The 22,034-nt window shown below is 51.3% G+C and overlaps 1 protein-coding gene across 1 annotated transcript in view; it reads left to right on the top strand.

Annotated features, from left to right (window-relative positions):
- The window catches only part of HSPA14 (heat shock protein family A (Hsp70) member 14), a 209,650-nt gene extending 191,963 nt beyond the window's left edge, over nucleotides 1–17,687 (top strand). Inside the window, exon 14 of the mRNA XM_085652930.1 lies at nucleotides 17,255–17,687. Within this exon, the coding sequence (XP_085509056.1) occupies nucleotides 17,255–17,333 (79 nt within the window). The 3' untranslated portion in view covers nucleotides 17,334–17,687. The remainder of the gene's footprint in view (nucleotides 1–17,254) is intronic.
- The last annotated feature ends 4,347 nt before the right edge of the window (nucleotides 17,688–22,034 follow it).

Raw genomic sequence — 22,034 nt, 5'->3', positions numbered from 1 at the left:
AGCAGCTGGGTGTGGGGGTAGTGTGTCGTTGTTATGGATGAGAGTTAGTGCGGCCAGTATCGTGTCCCAGCTAGTGGCGAGGGGGACTTTTCGGATACCTAATATATCTTCTCGATGGAGTGCAACGTTTTCTGCTTTTGCCCAAGGGAGCAGCGAGCGTCTCCATATTATTATGTGAGGGGGTTCAGGAGCTTTCCACCTCTTGGTGATCAGTCTTTTTGCCACTGCCATCCCCAAGTCTAAGAACCTGGAGATGACTCTGTTTTTGCGGTTTCTCCAGTACAAGTGCAGTATATATGTGTACTATTCAGGTGGTAGGACCCAGTCCGTGCATTGCGACAGAGTATCCGCCACTACTTTCCAGTGGTCAAGCAAGGCAGGGCATCCCCAGAGCAGATGTAGCAGGTCTGCGTCCGCTAGGTAGCATCTGGGGCATGCGGCGTCTTGGCACTTGAAGTATTGGTTGATCTTTGCGGGTGTGAGATATGCCCTCTGTGCAATGTGGAATTGGATTTGCCGTAGGCGTGCGTTCCTGGGAATTTGTATTGTGCTTGTCAATACCGAGGACCACTCTGTGTTTGTGAGTTGGCGGTCTATGTCCTCTTCCAGTGATGTCAGAGTGGCAATAATTTGGCCTCTGTGTGGTGCCTTAGCGAGGCAGCGAACCATTTGGTTAAATTCCCCCCCGGTCCCATAACATGTATGTACTGCACGGTAAGGTGTGTCGCTGGCTCAGTGGTTAAGTCAGCCCATTTGGCAGAAAGCATGGCCAGGAGGGAGCAGTGGAGTAGAAACTGACCAGGGGGTAATTCATCCTCCTCCACTAGTGTTGTGTATGAGATCAGTGCACCTTCTCGGTACAGGTCTCCTTTATCTTGAACTCCTGCTTCTCGCCAGTTCAGTACTTCCGCAGCTTTGGTGATTGTGGTGACTCTGGGTATTCCCTCCAGGGGTAAGGTAGGTGCATACGGAGTAACTGTGCGAGTGATATATAGTGCCCAGCGGTAGCATCTGGGCGCTACACGGAACAGCAGCGAGTCTGGCAACTTGGTTTTGGGCAGAGATGAAATAATCCTGTCAATTCTGGGAGGGACAAGGGCAGCTGCGTGGTCGCAGTATCACTTCTGTGACGGTCACCTAGCCATCTGGCCAACCACTGCAGTTGTGCTGCCAGGTAGTAGTGCTCTAGGTTCGAGGCTACTAGTCCTCTCTGATCTGTGGGCAGATAGAGCTTATTTATCGCTACGCAGTGTCTGGAGTTTCCCAATATAAAGTCTTTGATCAATTTTTCCAGCGGCCGGAAGAAAGAAGGGGGGATGTATAACGGGAGATTCAGAAAGTAATATAGAAATCGGGTAAAGATCACCATTTTTGTGAGGGCTACCCTTCCCGTCACTGATAATGGGAGCGTGCTCCAGAATACCATCAGGGAGCGGACCACGGTCAGGGCTCTGCCGAGGTTGCCATCCAGTAAATCCTAAGGATTTCTGTATATGCGAATTCCGAGGTAGCGGAATGTGTCCGCACACTAGCGGAATGTGTCCACACACCATTGGATCTGTACCCCATTGAGGACGTAGCCCAGATCTCTACATTGCTTGCTGAAGGAATATAGGCAGGACTTCGAGGCGTTCACCTTCAGCCCTGATATGGAGGCATAGCTTCCCAGTGTGTGTGCCAGTTGGCGGGGAATTTGGTGGATGTCTTTTATATACAGCAGGAGATTATCTGGGGATATTGTGTGCGTGCCATTCCCCAGTGCGATGCCATCTCCCATCTCTGATCGCATTGGCTCTGCCAGCGGCTCAATAGTGAATGAGAATAGCAGTGGGGAGAGGAGGCATCCCTGTCTAGTCCCCCTCCTCACATTTACGACTCCGATATGTAAGGACCTGTTTTGACCCGCACCGTTGGGGTGTTGTATAGTTATCTTACCATGCTTAGGAAGGTGTCTCCTAGGTTGTATCTCCCCAACCCGACAAATAGGAACCCCATTCCAAGGGGTCAAAGGCTTTCTCAAAATCTATTATCCGGCAACCTGCGTGCGGCCAGCGGGTGTTTGAGTAGGTTGCGACTCTGAAGAATCGCTTCAGGTTTAGTGAGGTGCTCCTGGAAGGTACGAACCCGTTCTGGTCTGTGTGTATCAGAGTGGGGACCACGTGTTTGAGCCTATCATCTAGCAGCTTCTCCAGTATCTTATAATCTACATTTAGAAGAGCTAATGGCCTGTATGATCCCAGTTCTGTGGTATCTTTGTCGGGCTTGGGCAGGAACACCAGATTCGCCTCTCGCATGGACTGGGGGAGCCGTTGCTCACTCAGGGCGATTGTGTATAGCACATGTAAGCCAGGAGTAAGCGTTGTAGCATAGGCCTTATAAAATCCTGCTGGGAATCCATCTGGGCCAGGTGTTTTCCTGTTTGCTAGTGCCATAATCGCACTACGAATTTCCTCAGGTGTTATCTGCTCATTTAGTAACTCCCTTTGCTCCAGTGTAGCTTCTGGTAAGTGCACTAAATCTAAAAATTCAGTAATGTGCCTCTCATTATGATACACCACCGACTGGTACAGTGAGGTGTAATGGTGTGTCATTGTTGCGTGTATTTCGTGTTGTGTATACACAACCCTACCTGTTTCAGTTCTTAAGGCAGCTATGGGATGATGTGTTTGCAATTGGCGCAGGTGCCACACTAGTGTTTTGCCTGCTCGGTCCGTGGTGGCGTGTGTGCGTGCTGAGTGTACTGCGTAGTTGTGGCAGCGGAGCCGCGTGTTTGGCCCACAGTGTGTCCAATTGTCTTGTGTCCTTAGTGCCTACTGACTTAATCACCTGGCCCAGTAGCTGTCACTCTACTTTACTGAGCGTATCATTCAGCTGCTTTCGTATATTCCAGGTGGCCCCCAGAAAATGCCCTCTTAAAGCCACTTTAAAGGGAGTCCGCTGTGGTGTGATCGTTTATCTCAAAGTGCTCAAGTATTGCCGTCCCCAGGGAGCAACAGAACGCCTGATCTTCTAGCGCTGCTGCTTGTAACCGCCATGTGGGAATCGTCCCATGTGAGCTGTAGTAGCTGGGGGTTGTGATCAGAGTGTGGCCGCTCTAGGTATTCAATATGCTTGATGAGTGGGAGGAGAGCAGGCGATCCAACTATGCAATCTAGTCTGAAATGAAGATCATGCACTGGGGAGTGGAACGAGTAAATTGGTGTGTTGGGATTAAGGGACCGCCACATGTCTGTCAGCGACCAGTTCGTTAGCCACTCCGACAGTGCCCGTGCATTGGATGTTGCTGTGGTGCGAGTTAGGGGTGGGTATGACCTATCCAGTTCTACATCTAAAACTGAATTGAAATCCCCTCCTATAAGCCATAGGAACCCGCTCTGTCTAGCCAGCACTCCAGTGAGTATTCTAAGGAATGAAGCTTGCTCAATTTTGTGTCTTTTGCTGCACAATCGGGGCATATATGGAGCCCGTAATGATTGTTTGCCTTTCACAAATACATATCTCCCCTCCGGATCTATGAGTACCTCTTCCCCTGTGTATGGGACTCATGCATTTATCCATATCAGTGCCCCTCATGCCTGGGAAGAGTAGTTTGTATTATACACTTGCCCCCTCCAGCACTTGCGGAGGCAATCAGCCTCAGTTTGGGTGAGGTGTGTTTCCTGTTAGAGGGCTATTTTTGTTTGCCTGCATTGGAGATATGCAAACACCGAGTATCTGCAAGCGGGCGCATGCATGCCCCTCACATTCCGTGTCAGGATATTGGTCTGTGCCATGAGCATGCTTTGTGGGCCCCTGCATGGGGGAGGTTAAGAATGGTAACAGTGACAGGGGTGCCTGTCGGAGCTTCTAAGGGCATAGCAAACATAACAGGGAGTGGGGGTGTAACTGGTGTGTACAACGTTATGAGGGCAAACTCGTAGTCGATGCTCGGCCAAACTGTGAAGCTCAACACTGGCAACTGTCATGCTGGATTTGACTAACTGCAGGGGGGGGGGGGTTTGCACCTGTGCGTGTTGGAATATTTTCTAAGGGTAGTTACCGAGTCCCTATTTGCTAGGGGTATGTCTGTACGCATATTTAGTCTGAAGGGGAGGGTGCTCTGCGCTGGAGTTGTTATTGTGTGCCGGGTGGGTTCGCTTCGCGCTCAGGCATGCCTCTTTTGGACCAATGCATGTAGAAAAAGCCATACGACAGGCGCATAAACAGTGAAAGTATACACTTAATAAGACAGTTGCTGATTGTTCATATTCTGTCATCAGAGGTCTGTGGCGTGATGTCCGGCAGCTGGAGGGAGTCTCAGTGTTCGGATCTCGTTGATGAAGACACTACTAGGCTCTGGGAAAGGACTGAGCGTGTCTCCGGTTCGGAGGTCCGCAAGTAGGCCTGGATTGCTGCTGCTTCATGGAGGGCCTCTTGTCGCTCCATCACCCTTTGTTCCATGTCAGGGATTACTGGCTGCAAACTTGCCTGCTTGGGGCTTCTTCCTTTACCACAGCGGTGGTTTCTTCTGCCTCAGCGAAGCGGTTGTGTGTCCACAGGTGGTTTGGGCCCGTTACAAATCCTGTTTCCTCCAGCCAATCCCAGACTTCAGAGGTTGTCTAAAAATCGTGTTTGTCCTTTTGCGGCGACTCGCAATTCGGCTGGGAATAGTAGAGATTAATGTCCGGAGCTGACGTTTCACCACTGTTTAAAAGCAATGGTCTTGGTCTGACGCCCGGGTGCGCTAGTTCCACTACAAACTGAGGAGACAGCGTATCTTCCGGGAGCAGTTCCCGCATCCAGTGTTCAACATATGAGCCAGGGTTGTGTCCCTTCTCCCCCTCCAGCAAGCCTACCAAGCGTATGTTGTTGCGACACAAGCGGCCTTCCACATCTTCTAGCCTGTCTTCGAGGGTGCCTACTCAGTCCATGATGTTTTGTAGTGCTGCTGTATGGCTGCGGGTGGTTGGCTTCATCTCTAGCAGGGTTTGTTTGTTACTCTGGACTTTGTCAAACAGTTTTCGGTGATCGGCACACAGTATGTATGTATGTAGGGAATTTGTAAAGCGCTGGAATCGCCCCCGCAGGGGTATCTCCGTGCTACCATAGAAAACAGAGCAGACTGGCATAGATTACCCTAACCTAAATAATTCCATCTTCAGGAGTTTTTTGAAACGCGTGAAGCTAGAGCATTTTCAGAACTCCTCTGGTAGGGAATTCCAGTATTTTGGGGCCAGGAAAGCAACTGTTTTACCTCCAGATCGAATTTTCTTAAAGCGCGGGACCACCAGCAGCCCTTTGCTTTCTGATCTAAGACACCGATTCGGGCGATATGGTTTAAACTTATCTGCCATAGAACTCGTGCATTTGCCAAAAACCGCTCTATGGGCAAAGCAGCAGAGCTTAAATATTATTCTTTGACGAATAGGAAGCCAATTTAGCAACTTCAGTAATGGCCCTGAGGTGGTTTACTAAGGACTAAGCGTGCGGCCATATTTTGAACGATCTGTAATCTGCTAAGAAGGACCTCAATCGCAGATGCCAGTAGGGCATTACAATAGTCAAGGCGACCAATAATCAGAGCCCAGATAGGCGTGGAAGCGGGCCCCAACACCGTCGGCCACCATGCAGGCGACCAGGAGATGCGCACAGGGCCAAACAACAAGATTTCAGTTTTGGTTGCATTTAGCTGCAAGAAATGATCAGTCATCCAGTCCGCTATGGCAGACATTCCTTCTGCAAAATGCTGATTGACTGACTCCATATCCTTATCAAAGGATAGGAGTAATTGAGTATCGTCTGCATAAGAAAATGGCATGAAGCCATACTTTCGGATGACTTTAGTAGTGTGAAGTCGGGTGCGACCCTGTCTATTTTGGGCTCTAGTGAGGTCCGGGTGTGATCCAGGACTGCACCTATTTTCTCCACCTCGACTAGGACTTAGTCAATGTTGGTGGAGAGCGCCAGGTTTGGGGCCTCTCCCGCACTTTCTTCCTCCGTTGACTGAGTCCCCTGTGTCTCTGGGTGCATGGCAGGTTGTTGCGCATTTGTGCGTAGGCGGCTCATGACTGTCTTCTGTGCAAAGAGCATGCATATGTTCAGGGGGGCCCCCCCGTCTGTAAGACTCCAGATATACTAGGGTGGTCGCCAACCACGTGGGGCGATAAGGGCGTGCAGCATGTCTATTGCCTGTGGTCCATTGCCAGTTGGCTGGTTCACTGCTGGTTTTGCGATGGTTCCTGTTACCCTCAGGCCCCGCTGTTCATGAGTGCAGGAGTGCCCCCCTCCCCACCACCACACATCCCCAAGGTTGTGGTATCTCTCCTCTGGTTATCACTGTGTACCTTGTTGGCTACGCTTTTGTGAAGGGGTTCCCAGTATTACAGCCGCTTTCATCCTGTCCAGGGTACCCCGCATGCTTTTATTTTGCCTTCCAGGATCTTTTCTGGATGGTAGACTGAATACAGGGCCGCTGGGGGCCACACGTGATGTCAGGCTGTTTGCGGTGTTATTGCCTCTGGCAGGCGCAGACCATTGGGGGTCAAAGGGTTTCGAGATTCGGACCCTCTGCAGTATTGTGGATTGGGCCTGTGTCTTGCATTGAGGGTCTGCAATATGTGAGATGTTCCAGTAAGCCTCGGGACAGTGCTCTGATCAGGTGTAGCCCCTCTCCTCTTCAAGGCCACACCTGCAGGTTGCGCCTTCTGTGCCCTTGCAAGGGTAGGGTCAGGCCTGGCCCCTCTCGACCCCTCGGTGATGGCGCGGTCTCGGCGTGCCTTGTCCACACAGCAGTGCCGGGGTAGTGCAGGCCGTCGCCTTTGTTATCTGCAGCGTCTGGTCGCAGATGCCGGGGCTGTGCGTTACCCCTAGGCGGCCTCGGAACACTGCACCTCCACAAGCCACGGGCTCGGGCTGATGCGAGCCTGATGCAGGCCTCAGCATGCTCACCTTTTCACTGTCCCAGTTGCCTACCGCGGTCCCACACGATGTAGTCAGGGCGACTCCAGGCACAGCACTGCTCCATGCTGGATGCAGGCTCTGACCTCGCCTGCAGTTGCAGCCTGTTCTCTTTGGGAGGAGCCCCCACCGGGACTAAACCATGTGGTTGGACCCGAATGATCCGGCCCGTCTCCTGCTGCCCCCGGCTCCACGTCTCACCACCAGGGCAGACAGCCTTTTCGCTATTGTCGCTGGGCGGCGTCACCCCTCCGCTGTAATGGCCCTCACGCATGCCTTGTTTTTGGGTTTGGGCTCCACTCGTACTGGCCAAGCCCTGCCGTCATTGCCACCCCCGTGCGACTCCTCTGCGTTCTGCCTCCTAACTTCCTTGAGTGCGCCTCGAGGCTCTGCTTTTCCTGCGGCCTGCATCTGTCTCTGCCCTCGCCCGCGAAGCGCTCCGTGTGCCGGGCCACCTATTCAATTGCGTCGTTACTCCATACCCCACCGCTGCTCTGCTTCACCCGATATGCGCTCTGGCATGTCACGGATGAGTATCACCCAGTTTCAGGCTGATGGATCCGGATTTCACCTATTTTTCCAGGAATAATCAAGGCAATTTGGTCAGAGCGCCTGAGGCTCGCGTCCGCCATCTTGAATGGCTGGCCACGCCCCCTCCCTCCATCCCCCAGCGCTCAAATGCTCATGTTGGCTCAGGTCTGGTCTGCCCTGGACCCAGGAGACTGGATGGTAGCGTTGGACTTGCATGACGCCTATTTTCATATTCACATCCAGCCTGCTCATCAGTGTTCTCTTCAGATTACTGTAGCCCATGAGCTTTTTCAGTTCACTGTTCGCCCTTTAGGCCTAACCATCGCCCCTCTGGTGTTCACCAAGGGGATGGCAGTCGTTGCAGCTCATCTGCGAAGATCTGGGGTGCCAGTTTTCCCCTATCTCGACAAGTGGCTGTTGAAGCCCGCTCACTCCAGGCTGTCGTCTCCAAACTCCAGACTACGGCGAACCTCCTGCACTCGCTGGGGTTCGCTATCAACATGCCAAAGTCATACTTCACTCCATTTCAGAAGCTCCTTTTCATCGGAGCAGTTTTGGACACAGTGCAGGTTCGGGCTTATCCTCCTGAGCGCGAGTCCAGGCTATGATACTGATATTTCAGGCTCTATCATCCGTTTCGGGGTGACTGACTCTGAGGCTGCTGGACCTCATGTCCTCCTGCATCCTGCTGGTGACACATGCCCACTGGCATATGCGGGCTTTGCCACGGGACCTGAAGTTCCAGTGGGCTCAGCATCATGCAAGTCTCTCTGAAAAGGTCCTGATCTCGAAGGGAACTGCAAAAGATCTGCAGTGATGGCTAACGCACCATGATTGAGTCAGAGGCAGACCCCTTTCCCTTCCCCAACCAGATCTAACGGTAGTGACAAATGCGTCACTTTTGGGATGGGGAGGCCATCTGGGTGAGGTGGAGATCAGAGGATCCTGGCCTCCGGCGGAGTCTAGACTCAACATCAACATGTAGGTGCTCCGTGCGATCCAACTGGCCTTTAAGGCCTTTCTACCCTTCATCAAGGGGAGGCTAGTACTAGTGTTCACAGACAACACCACCGCCACGTGGTACCGCAACAAACAGGGCGGGTGTGGTCGTGGACCCTTTGTCAAGAGGCCCTGTGCCTCTGACCACAGCTGAAACAGCAGGGCATATCCCTTCAACATCTGGCGGGCTGTCTGAATGCCAGAGCAGAAAAACTCAGCTGTCGATGCCTAGCAGAACACAAATCGTGCCTCCACTGGGAGGTGGAGCAAGGTCTCCTTCAGCAGTGGGGAGTTCGCCTCTACTGAGAATTTGCAATGTCAGCAGTTTTGCGTGCTGGCGTTTTCCAGGGCGGTTGTCGCTCAGAGACGCTTTTCATCTCGAGTGGAGCTCACGACTTTTATCCCATACCACTCCTGCCCAGAGTTCTAAAGAAGATCATGAATGACTGGACTCAAGTCATCTTTGTGGCTCTGGAATGGGCATAGAGAGTCTGGTATCCTGAGCTACTGAGGATGGCCATCGATCCTCCAATCAGGCTGCCCCTTTGGGAGGATCTTCTGTCTCAACAGCAATAATTAACAGCTTTCGACCTTCCTCCCGAAATCTGTGATGTGATCTTGGCAGCCATTGGAAAACATTTGTGGTATAGTGTGCAGAAAAACGTATTGATCGCCTTTCTGCCCGTCTTTCTGAAACTTGCTTTTCATTCTCTCCCTTGCCCAGCTTTTTGCGACTACCTGCCCAACCCTCATCTTTGAAGTCTCCTTTTGTACATAGGTTCCTGAAGGGTCTTGTTCATCTCGTCACAATTTATCATACCTAAGTGGAACCTTGATTTGGTTACAACATTTTAAAGTGTGCTCCTTTCGAGCCTCTCCACATTTGTCCTCTCAGGCTTCTCACATTAAAGACAGCCTTCCTTGTGGCAATTATTTCTGCCCAAAGAGTGAGTGAGCTGTAGGCTTTATCATCTAAGCCACCTTACCGTTCTGTCTATCCTGACAAACGGGTGCTTCATACAAGGGCCTCCTTTCTGCCAAAAGTGGTAACGCCATTTCAGGTAGGCCAACCATTCACCTTGCCTACCTTTTACTCTCCTTCATATCCCTCTAAAGAAGAGGAGCGACCCCTCCATCTGGCCCCAAAAAGAGAGTTTTTGTTCTACCTTGACCGCACACCAGAGTTCCGGGTGGACGACCAACTCTTCGTGGAGTATGTTGGTACGAGGAAAGGTTGGGTGGTGCAGAAGCGAGCCATCTCTAGATGGGTCATGTTCTGCATCAGAATCTGCTACTCACTGCCTAAGAAGCAACCTCCTGAAGGCTTGTGAGCTCATTCCACAAGAGCTAAAGCTACGACCACTGCATTAGCACACGGAGTTCTGGTCCTGGACCTGGGCATCTCTGCACACATTACTGTCTGGAAAGTCCAGTCCGTAGAGATGGGCACTTCGTCCGTTCAGTCCTGCAGGACATCCTTGTTGAAATTGCTCCGCAGACCCACCTCCGGGAAGGTTTGCTAGAGTATCTATCCAGTGATAAGGAATTTGCGGCTAGAAGCCTCTTACCTTACCTTCGGCAACACCTTATCTAGCCGCAGATTCCTTACCCACCCACCCATACTCCCCACTCTGCGAACAGATTTCTAGGAACAGGGCTGACCCATTTCAGGGCCCTAGTGTTTCATACCAGAGGTCAGTGCACTTCATGGGTTCGCGCTTCTTGCGTGAAAAGAAACTGACGTTAGGGGGCGCTTGGTGGCGCGCGACCAAGATAGCCGCACACCAGTAAGGCTCTTACCCGACCGGACGAGACAAAATCCTCTCAGTGCATCCTGCAAATCGCACTGTGCGGTGTTGGAACCGCTGTGGATCGAGACGCGAGGCATCCTGGGCGGCCCCCGCTGCCTGAGCCAATCCTGGAGTCAGTGGAGGTTTCCCGCGGCTGGGCGTCTCGCTGACCCCTGGGGGGAGAGCGGTTGCCGCGGCTGCGTGAAGCCGGTGCTGCACGGCCTCTGCGAGCGGTGGTAGAGGCCCGGCTTTGGTTTCTGCGGTGCTGGCACAGCTGCGCTGACCATTGGAGCGACGTGGCGGCTGCGATCCGCCCCGGCTGGAGCTCTCTACGATCTGGACCTGTGAGCGGCGTGCACAAGGCCCGTTACCCAGCGGCCGTTTGGAAACCCGCCCGGGTGTATGTGGTGGGCCGCACTTCCCCCGCGAAGTCTGCCGCCGGGCCCCCCTGCTGCGGATGCGCCCTGACGGCTGGCAAATGAGCTACTTGGGTTGGTGAGACGCCCCTGACGGGAGCGCCATTTGAGGACGGTGCTGCTTCAACTCTGCTGCCATTTTGTGTGTCGGGAGGAGAGGTTACTCCTGCGGAGACTTACCGGGCTGCCCCACGCTGTAGGATTGGATGGTGCTCGAGGGGACCTGGCGCCGTGCATTGAATCCTCTCCTGGTGGCTCTATGAGGGCGTCCTGGGAGAAGGCAGCCTGGATCTCCCGCCCAGCGTGTTGAGCGGCGGCCATTTTGCAGGGCCCCGGTGGGGATTTGCTGATGTGAAGGACTGTTCCCGTGACCCTACACGCGCACAGCCTGGGGGATCTGCGGCTTTGTGGCGCCACCATGGTGGGAGTGTTGACCGGCTGAGGGGTATCGTCGTGTGGCCCCGAGACACCGACTGTGGGACTCTGCGGTCTGGAGAGGCTGGGGAGGACGTCTTCCTTTGCGCCTAGTGGTGCCCGGGGCGTGTCGCAGGCCGTCTCAGACTGCCTCTATACCTGGAGAGGCCTATCGCAACTTCAAAATGGGCCGCACTGACGCCAAACAGGTGAAATTGCCCTTCGAGGCGCGTAAATCCTCCAAGCCCAACTCAGCTGACCAAGCAGATACAGGCACTATGGACACCCAGGAGGAGGATTGGAAGTCACTGCTGCTGGGTATCAAACAAAGTCTCACAACGATCGTAGAAAAGATAGACACTATGAATGCCCGCATGGGGTCTGTTGTTAATAAGTTAGACCATCACGAGCAGCGGATCACGGAGGCAGAAACTAGGGTGTCTGATCTGAAGGACGGCGCTACAGCCCACGGGGCGCAGCTCTCGCAGATGGAGCGGCTGCTCAAGGTAATTGCAGACAAAAACAAGGAGTTGGAAGCACGTTCCCGAAGGAACAATGTGCGCATTCTGGTTTTGGCCAATACAGGGCGTATGGAGGACTTCGTCGAAAAATGAGTGGTGGAGCTGTTTGGCCGTGACTCCTTCTCAGCTCACCTAACGGTAGAGTGCGCGCACAGATCCGTGGCAGCTCGCCCGCCCCCAGGGGCCCCGCCGCGCCCAGTGATCGCACGCTTCCTTAATTACCGGGATAGGCATGCGGTGCTGCGTCTTGCTCGAGAGAAGAAGCAGGTGCACTACGAAAACACCACACTGTCCTTCTTTCCGGACTTTACACAATCAGTGCAGGAGGCGCGGCGCAAATTTACATCCGTGAAGAAGAAACTGCAGGCGCAATCTATTTCATACGCCATGCTGTACCCAGAAAAACTGAAAATCACGCACCGGGGTCGGCAACATTTTTTTGAGAACCCTCAACAAGTGGAAGACTTTCTAAAGAAGCATCGTACTAACACAACATCGGGAGCGGGAGCATGTTCACGGTCTGGATCACGGTCTCCTCTGTCAAATCCGGATTGACCTGCTCACTTGCGGCTACACGTACATGGACACTTGAAGACTGATGTGCACAGAGCTGTTGGATTTTGGTGATGTACTCAGATCTATATAGCATGCATACTGTCCTCGTCTGGGTTCTCTCCTCGCTAACGCTACCTGCGCGTATAGCGGAGTAGTGGGTGGGTGCAAAAGTGGAGGAGAGTGGGTAAGGTACGTGCCCCTAGTGTTTTTCCCACATGGGTGTTCCCCCAAACCTACTGGGAGGAATAGTGTTTGACGGATTGATGTCCTTTCATGGGGGGTGGGTGCTAGTTCCCGGCGAGTTGGGGGTGCCGGAGTGGGGGGGGGGGGGTGCTTCTTGGTGTACAGTTTTGTTATTCACCCAGATGGTCAGCAGGGAGCAGCTAGTATCTCAGTCCGCATATCATAGCCGTGACAATGGTGGAGGGCACACAAGACATTAACGACCTGAAAGTTCTAACTTGGAACGTTCGGGGTCTGAATAACCCTAGGAAAAAAAGGCAGGTCCTTAATTATCTTGACAGGCACCGGGTAGCCATTGCCATGTTACAGGAAACACATTTGCATGCTGGTGCTGATCCCCCTTTTGCAGCGAAGTGGGCCTCACATTGTTACTTCGCGTCCTATTCTGGATACTCTAGAGGGGTGGCCATACTTATTAAACGTGGGGTGGGGTTTGTACCAGGTGGGTCGGAAGTGGACAGTGACGGGCGGTTCTGCCTGGTGTGGGGGAAGCTTATCTCACATGAGGTGACTTTTGCCACTTTCTACGGCCCTAACTCGGATGATTCCAAACCCTTACTCTCCGTATGGGACACAATTCAGACGCTAGGCACTACATATGTCATTTGGGGGAGGGGACTTCAACACGGTGGTGCAGCCCCAGGTGGATCGCTCTCGTGCCGCGCCTGCGCTTTACACGCACACGCAGCAAGCACTCAAGGATGTGATGGACGCTAGTGTCCTGTTTGACGCGTGGCGGTACACACATCCGATGCAGAGAGAAGGCACGCATTACTCGGCGGTGCATGCGTCCTGGGCCCGACTGGATTACCTCCTGGTATCAGTGGGGATGGCGCATTGTATCTCGGACGTTGTACACCTGGCGCGCACCTACTCTGATCACTCCCCTGTGATGATGACCTTGCAGCCCCCAGCTCTACATAGTTTGTATCGCATTTGGCGTCTTAATCCCCTGCACCTCCAGGACACAGTCTTTCGCAGCGATCTAGAGCAGGACATCAAAGACTTCTATGAGCGAAATGTGTGCTTTGTCTCGAGTCTCACTACTGTTTGGGAGGCATTTAAAGTTACGGCCATGGGCTGGAGCATTTTCAAAGGAGGGGCTGTCCTCAAGGCACTACGAAGGGACATTCAAAGGCTAGAGGGCGAACTTAAAATATTGGAAACAACACTCCAAGCGTCTCCGGACGATGGGGCATGCCGAGCCAGACTGAGGGAGACACTCACAGAATATGAGGAAGCAGCGAGCAGAGAGAGTAGGTTCCGGGGGAAACCATACCTGACCAGAGCTTACAGGGAGGGGGACCGCCCTGGGAAAATGTTAGCGCAGCTGACTAGACCCCCTAAGTTTTCCAATTACGTCACGGAGGTGGTGGATCCCCAGGGTAAGGTGCATCGTAACCTCACCGACCAACTGGTGTTGTTCCGAAGTTACTATAGCGCACTCTATACCTCGCACAGGGGCGATCCGTTGGATCTGCCGGTATATTTTGAGGACACGGCTCTGGCATGGCTGGGACCCACACAACAAAAATTCTTAAATTTAGACTTGGAAGTGGACGAGATTGTCGAGGCCATAATGACTATGAAGTCAGGGAGGGCTCCGGGCTCTGATGGCCTCCCAATAGAATTTTATAAAGCATATGCGCCAATTTTATCGCCGATTTTGAAAGACGTGTTTTATGCGGCACTAGAGGAAGGAACGCTGCCGACAACCATGCGGGAGGCCCAAATTATCTCGCTGTTAAAGCCTGACAAGTCCCAGATATATTGTGAGTCATACCGTCCATTATCCCTACTGAATTGCGACATTAAAATCCTCGCAAACGTTTTAGCAATTCGTCTCAGTCTTTTAATGGAGCGCCTGGTGCTGCCAGATCAGGCGGGCTTTATTCCAAATTGAGCCGCAGCCCACAACCGTCGCACCTTATTCGCAGTCCTGCAGGACATAGATCCTAAGTGCTCTGCAGTGGCGGTCTTTCTTGACGCCACTAAAGCATTTGATTCGGTGGAGTGGGATTACCTGATAGGTACTCTGCAATATATGGGGATGCCGTTCTCCCTCCTGAATTGGGTTAAACTGCTGTACATGAAACCATTGGCGACGGTACTGATGAATGGCGTACGCTCCAGTCCATTTCAGGTATCTAGAGACACGAGGCAGGGATGCCCACTCTCCCCGATCTTATTTGCCCTAGCCATCGAACCTTTGGCTGCGAAACTTCGGCAGCACCAGAAGGAGCGTTCTTTGGCGTATCCCGCCAGGCAATTACTTATCTCATTATATGCGGACGGTATGACCCTGTATATTAAAAAGGCGATAGAAAACCTCAATCCAGTGTTGCGAGAGGTTACCAAATTTGGTGCCATATCGGGCATCCAAATAAATTGGGCTAAGTCTGCGGTGTTCCCCCTCACGCCTAATACCCAACAATTCCCAATGGACTATCCCTTAGTCTGGGAGAATGAGGAGTTAAATTACCTGGGGGTACAGATAACAAGGGACAGAGATGCATTGATGCGTGCCAATTATGGGGTGGCGCTAGATGGGGTTACCGACAAGATTGCCAGGTGGATCCGCCTCCCACTGTCGATGGCGGGGAGAATTTCCCTTATAAAGATGGTCCTGCTCCCTAAAGTTTTGTATCTCTTTGTTAATATCCCTTATTACCCTGGGCGCTTCTTCTTTAATGCATTAAATTCACAAGTTACACGACTTATATGGGGGGGGAAGCAGGTGCGCCTTAGCCTGGCCATGTTGATGTTACCGTATCAGCAGGGGGGATATGATGTTCCCAACTTTGAATACTATTGCGCGCAGGCACACTTCGCAGTTTACTGGTTTCATCCGCCTCCCTACATGCCACACTTAGCAGTGGAAGATGGCTACATGTCCCCAACACCAACAGAGGGGTACCTCTTCACCAAGGTGGCGGGGCGAGAGCACGACCCTTCCACGGTGGATTGTACGATCGCTGCGTGGGACCATATTGTACGCAGGCTGGGTGCCCCCATGATGTACTCCCCCAAAATACGTCTGCCGTGTAACCCCTTACTACAGGTCACCTATGAAGGGCTGTGCCGCAAATTACTGGACAGGCTGCACTACACCACCTGGGAAGATCTCTATGTAGGGGGGCAATTCCGTTCCCAAGCGCAATTCTTTGATGGCCGTGAGCCTTCCACTATGGATCGGTTCATGTACACCAGGCTCCGGCAAAGTGTGAAGGCGGTTACCCCAGCGTTTCCGGATGAACCCGACACGTTCCCTCCCCTGCATGATCTGCTGCGGGTGGAGGACCCACGGCATGTGGTGTCAACCCTGTATAAACAAATTTGTAGAGGGCCTTCCTCCTGCCAGCCAAGGGCTAGATGGGAATGGGACAAGGACTTAGATACCCCGCTGACGGATGAGCAATGGGAGCTAGGTTGTAGGTAAACTGAGGAGGTTACCGGTAACAATAGACTTCGCCTCATCCACTTTAAGTATTTGCATAGATTGTACCATACCCCTATTAAACTACACAAACTGAGATTGAGGGAGCATGATCACTGTGCGCGATGTGGGCAGCAGGGGGCGGACTTTCTACATTTAGCATGGTGCTGCCCCCAAGTGGCCACATACTGGGTACAAGTCTTTGAAGGGCTATCTGCTATGATCGGAGTGCATATGGTCCCGGATCCGCTTGTGGCGCTCTTGGGTCTTATCCAGGGCATCAAAACAGTACATAAGAAATTCCTGGTGCTGGCACTATTCTTGGCAAAACGACTGATAGCTTGTAGGTGGGGACGGGGCCGTGCTCCAAAATTCAAAGACTGGGTAAATGAGATGGCTACGTGGCAAGGCCACCTGCATGATTACGCAGAACTGTTAGCAATGAAATCTTGCCCGAAGGATATATGGGGACCATTGACTGCCTTTCTTCTGGACTCTGGAGAATCCTGCAGTGCAACATTGAAGGGAAGGGAGGTGGGCCCCGTTGAGGAGGGAGCCGAGGACTCACAATTGTGATCCTCCCAGATGAGGGATAAGTGCTTGGGGAGCTGCAGTGCTGAGTCTATACAAGGCTGGTGAGGCATATGTAACGTAAGGGGGGGTCATGCCTGGTGCTTGCTCTGGAGGCGGGCGGTCGCAGACATCTGACAGCTGTCATTCATACGGGGAAGACCTGCATTGTGAGGTTATTTGGAGGATCTGAATTTATAGGGACTGTGTTGCTCTTCATGCACTGTACCATTGAGTTATCCTATGACCGGTGGGTGGACTGTTCAACACGCGGGGGTGGGGGAAGAGTGTTGTTTATATGTAGAGAATCTGCACGGGAAGGTGTAAATCACTGTCGCAACAATTCAGCAATACCATGGATGATTGTCATTACACTGATGTACTGTGCAGAGCTTCAATAAAGTTGTTTTGAAACTCCCAAAAAAAAAATTACGTTAGCAAGCCTAGGTGGCGCCTATACATGTACCGCAACAACACATCAGGTGCCAATCGACGCCACCTACTGGCACGGGGGGCTTACTGCTCACGAAAAATCTTCCGGATCCAGGTTGATTGCTGGAGAAATTCAAAGGTAAGGAATCTGTGGCTGGATATAGTCTTTACCAGATAAGGGGTTACCGAAGGTAAGTGACGTGCTTGTCACTCTGTGGTCTGCATCATGAGCTGTTTTAAAACTAATATTGAAAACTCGTTGAATGAAGATAGTGAGCGGTCTCTTATTAAATGTTTATGAACCCGCCAGAACTGTATTGCTTAACAGGGACAGTTTTTTTACTTAAGTTTACAACTCCTAATTAACATTACTCTGCTCACCTTTAAAACTTTTTTTATTTCTTTTTGCAGAGATGGATCATTGCATGTGACTTGTACTGATGAAGGCACAGGAAAATGTGAAATGATTACAATCGAGGTGGCATCGTAACATCAAATAGGAGCAATGAGTAACGCCCCTCATTTTTCTGCCATGGACTCTTTAATACCCGAGACAGCCACTGCTTCCTAGAGTAATGCGTGGACTGGTCACCTTAAACTGAAGCTTTGAAAGACTTTTCAAGCCTGCTGATAACGTACGATCCCGAAAATGGAGCACAATGAATGTGGCACTCTTATGTGTTGCACTTTCTACATCACAGAACATTGTATTCAATATTGCAAGTATTGATTTCCTTTTAAAGATGCATGGATGTTTTTCGAAATAAGGAGAACGTTGTGGTTTTTGGCATACACTGCAAATTCAGTCCTCTAAAAATAATAAATTCTGTCATTCCGGGATAAAGAGGTGGCTTCATGTATTAATTGTAATTAATGGATGAAATTGATTAATAGTGGTTTGGGTTATGTGTGTGGGGTAGGGAGGTGGGTGTGTGTGTGTGTGTGTGTGTGTGTGCGTGTGTGTGTGTGTGTGCGTGTGTGTGTGTGTGTGTGTGTGTGTGTATATTGCATTTCGTGATTTATCTAATGTTCCCAGAATGCCCGTATATGAACCATATATGAAGTCATTTATTTGTAAGAGAAGTGTGTGTTTGTGAACTGAATCGTCTGCTCCTTGATTAGTAGCAGTAAGAGCATGAAGAGTTTGGAAAATATTTTTTTCTGAAATTCCTTGATTATTGTGGTCACGCCGGATGGTAATGAAATCATAGCGAGTGTGCTATGGCTGCAAGTGTCTACCTCCTTCTGAGATCAGAAGTGTTTGGGGCATTTTTGGAGGTTTTTGTTGGATGACCGCTAAAAGTGTACCATTTTATTTTATGGCTCAGATGTTTTGAGGCAGTCTTGCGAATGCATTTCTGGGTAAGGCAGAGAGTGTTGAAATTGAAGGCTAAAAAGGCTGATGTACAATGAGATGGCATATCTGTTCTCAAATGAAATATGTGCCAGAAGCTCTAAGTAGCACAATAATTAAAATAATATATATTTTTATATATTTTCTAATTGTGTCTTAGATTTGTACTTTTTTCTAACTATATCCATTGGGGCTTTCCCATTGCTCTCATTCTGATAGAGACTTCTAGTCGCAGATTCCGTAACTTTAGAATATTTCCCAGGCATCAAACTGGATCCGGAAACTTTTCAGCAGCCTCAACACATTACCAGGTGGCACTGTGCAGCTGTGCACTGACACCGTTCCACTCCGGTAATGATGTGCTGAACCCATACAGGTGCCACCCCGGCATGCTGATTTTAGTTCCTTTCTTTCTGCGCCTCCAGATGCTGATCCGGAGCTTCCTTCATAACTCTCAGGCATGTACATCAAAATATTTCTTCAGTGTGCAAGGAATGTAACCCCCCTAACATATTTTTAGCCCTGTCGGTACTGTTGAAAAACAAATGTCTGTGACGGATCCCCACTGGCTCTGCCTGGGGTGTCTGGGGTCGAGCCACAACTCCAGGGTCTGCGAACTGATGAAACTGAAGGCCATCACGGACTGGTAGGCGGAGCTTTACATTTCCAAGCATAAAAACTCTCCTTGGCCGGACCGCTCCAGATCATGGTCCACATCGAAAGTTTAATCCCGTTGGCAAAGTTGACGTAGCCGTTTGAGAGGCCAGTCTTCGTCACAGTCCGAATTGTCTGCTAAGTCCAAACAAAAAAGCACAAGAAAGAAATTGACCCGGGATCCTGCCCCTTTGTGCCACTCGCATTTGGCTGAACAGCTGTGGGGATGGGCTACACCTTTCGATCTTGCTGCTGAAGTCATCAACTTTGGAGCCAGTCCTACAGCTGGTTCGGGTGCAACCAGTTTCTGGGGCCTACAGCCATGCCACATCAGATTGAAGAGTTCTGTGCAGCTATGCCCAGACTCTTTGGATCCCTACTGACTACCTTTGGGAGCCCCAGGGAGCCGAGAGGCCCTCTATCGAGAGTACCTCCGTTTTTTGCCCTTGGTGCCAGTTGGACCCTCCAAGCCTGTTTCTGACCTCACTTCCGGTATTTTGACCAACGTTGGCACCAGGGACTTTGCCGACTTCATCCACACTGGGGGCATGCCCTTTGACAGGACTCACCTGTTTGGGGTCGTGGGGTGATTCCACTCTAAAGAGCAGGGCTGCCGTACGCTCTCTGGGCCTGTACGCCCCACCTCACCAATCGCACCAGTTCCTTTCATGGCTTTGGTAAAGGTGTCCCCCTCCGCTAGCCTGTCCATGAGGATCCCAGCAGTTTCGCGGTAGAGGCAGTGGTGCCCTCCACCCCTGCAGCCAAGGTCCTCAGGCTACTCGGTCTACTCCTCCCCCTGCAGCTCCATCTGCCAAACCTCTTTAACATGCCCTTGGAGCACAGCCACCCGCAAGGAGGCAGGATCCATGATCCACAGTTTCTTCCTCAATTTTGCAGTCAATAGCATCGGACAGGTGGGTTGAACAGATCCTTCACAGGGGATCCACCTTACCCTTCCTCTCTTCCCCGCTGCACCTTCCACCGACCCCTCAGTGACTGACAAAGGATCAACTCTCCATTTTGCAGCTGGAAGTGCAAGCCCTTTTGGCCAAAGGGGCTGTCGAGAGGATACCAGTGCCAGAAGTGGTACGTGGTACTTGGTTGTTATTCCTGCTACTTCCTGGTGCCCAAGAAAGATGGAGGCCTGCGGCCTATTTTAGACCTGCGCATTTTCAACGCCTTCTTCTGGAAGGAGACATTCAAAATGCTCACCCTCGCCCAGGTCTTATCTGCTCTTGAACCTAGAGACTAGATGGTGGCGTTGGAGTTGCAGGCCCAGGTCTTATCTGCTCTTGACCCTAGAGACTAAATTGTGGCGTTGGAGCTGCACGCCCCTATTTCCAGGAGCATTTTCAGTTTGCAGTGCTCCCATTTGGCCTCTCCAGTGCCACTCAGGTGTTCACGAAAGCGGTGGCGGTGGTGGCAGCAGACCTTGGGAGGTCAGTGGTGCCAGTCTTCCCCTACCTCAACTACTGGCTGTTGAAGGTGTAATCGCCCCAGGCTGTTGACCACCATCTGCAGACTATGGCGAAACTCCTTCAGGGCTCGAAAAATCCCTCACCTGCTCGCATTTGCGACACAGATTTAATTAGGATAAGCAATTTTTAGGTCCTACTCGCCCTTTCTGGTGAGTAGCAAGACATACTGACTTCTGACCTCTGTCTCTGAAAGCAGAGCAAATGTGACAAGATAGCAAGATTTAAAGGCATCTTTGTTGCTCATGAAGTGACTGAGCAATAAAAACGCCTTTAAATCTTGTTAACTTGTCACATTTGCTTGGTTTTCACTATCAACGTGACGAAGTCACACCTGACTCCTTCTCAGATGTTGTCTTTCATCTCAGCCATTCTGGACACTGTTTGATTTTGTCCCTTTCCCCGGGGTAAAGAGTCTCGTTCATTCAGGCTATGATCCCAATCTTTCAGCCTCGGTCCTGGATCTCAGTCAGGTTGACTCTGAGGCTACTTGGTCTGATGGCCTCTTGTCTCCTGCATCCTTCGGGTCCAGCATGCCTGGTAGCATATGTATGCTATGCTGTGGGATCTGAAGTCGCAGTGGGCTCAACATCAAGATGACCTCTCCAACCACATTCAGATTTCGTAGGAGACTGCACCAGACTGGCAGTGGTGGTTGCTGGACTGCGATTGGGTCAGTGGCAGATCTCACTCTCTTTCCCTCCCAGGGCTAACAGTGGTGACTGATGCATGACTTCTGGATTGGGATGGCTATCTGGGAGAGGTGGAGATAAGAGGAGCTGAGGGCTCTCCGCTTGGCGCTGAAAGACTTTCTTCCATGCATCAAGGGGCTGAGGTGATCTCGGATAATACAGCCGCCATATGGTATTGCAACAAACAGGAAGCAGTCGATTCTCAGACTCTGTGCTAGGAGGCGCTGCACAAATGGCTGGACCACCATTAAATTTTCTTGGTGGTGAACCATCTGGTGGGCAATTTCAACACCAGGGCTGACAAATTCCAGTGTCTAGCAGATCACAAGTGGCAATTACAGCCAGAGGGGGCACAAGGCCTCTTCCACAAATGGGGAGAACCTTGGTTGGATCTAATCACCACAGCCAAGAATGCGCAATGTCAATGCTTCTGCGGGTTGGAGTTTTAAGGTTATCTCTCGCTTGGAGACATGTTCCACCTCGAGTGGAACTCTGGACTTCTGTATGCATTTCCGCCAATACCATTCCTGCCCGGTTTTCTCAAGAAGATCAGGACCGACTGGGCCCAAGTCATCTTAGTTGCTCCAGACTAGGCACAGAGAGTATGGTATCCAGAACTTCTGAGCTGGAGCAGATGTCCGCTAATCAGACTGCCCCTCCAGGAGGACCTGCTGCCGCAGCAATAGGACAAGGTTTTGCACCCAGTCTTTCACAATCTCTACCTTCTTACTTGGAGATTAAGCAGTGACAGCTGAAAATATCCTGAAGGCCCAATGTTACTTATGTGAGCTAGCACTCGCTTTGTATTCCATGCTCTTTAAATGCAAAATCAATAAACTGGTTTTGGAAAAAAAAGCTGACACAGCTGAACACCTTCAACCTTCCTCCGGAGATGGTTGATGTCATCTTGGATTGCCACTGAGACTCTCTACAAAATCCAAGTGAGAAAGGAAAAGCTGCAGTCAACACCAGCCGAACAGGAGCAGAAAAAGTGAAAGCTCAAGGCGAATACATCA

The sequence above is a fragment of the Triturus cristatus genome, chromosome 4_1, assembly GCF_964204655.1.
Source record: "Triturus cristatus chromosome 4_1, aTriCri1.1, whole genome shotgun sequence".
In the NCBI taxonomy this organism is placed as follows: Eukaryota; Metazoa; Chordata; class Amphibia; order Caudata; family Salamandridae; genus Triturus; species Triturus cristatus.
Note: the sequence above shows the minus strand (reverse complement) of the source record. Positions and strands in the feature narration are given on the sequence as shown.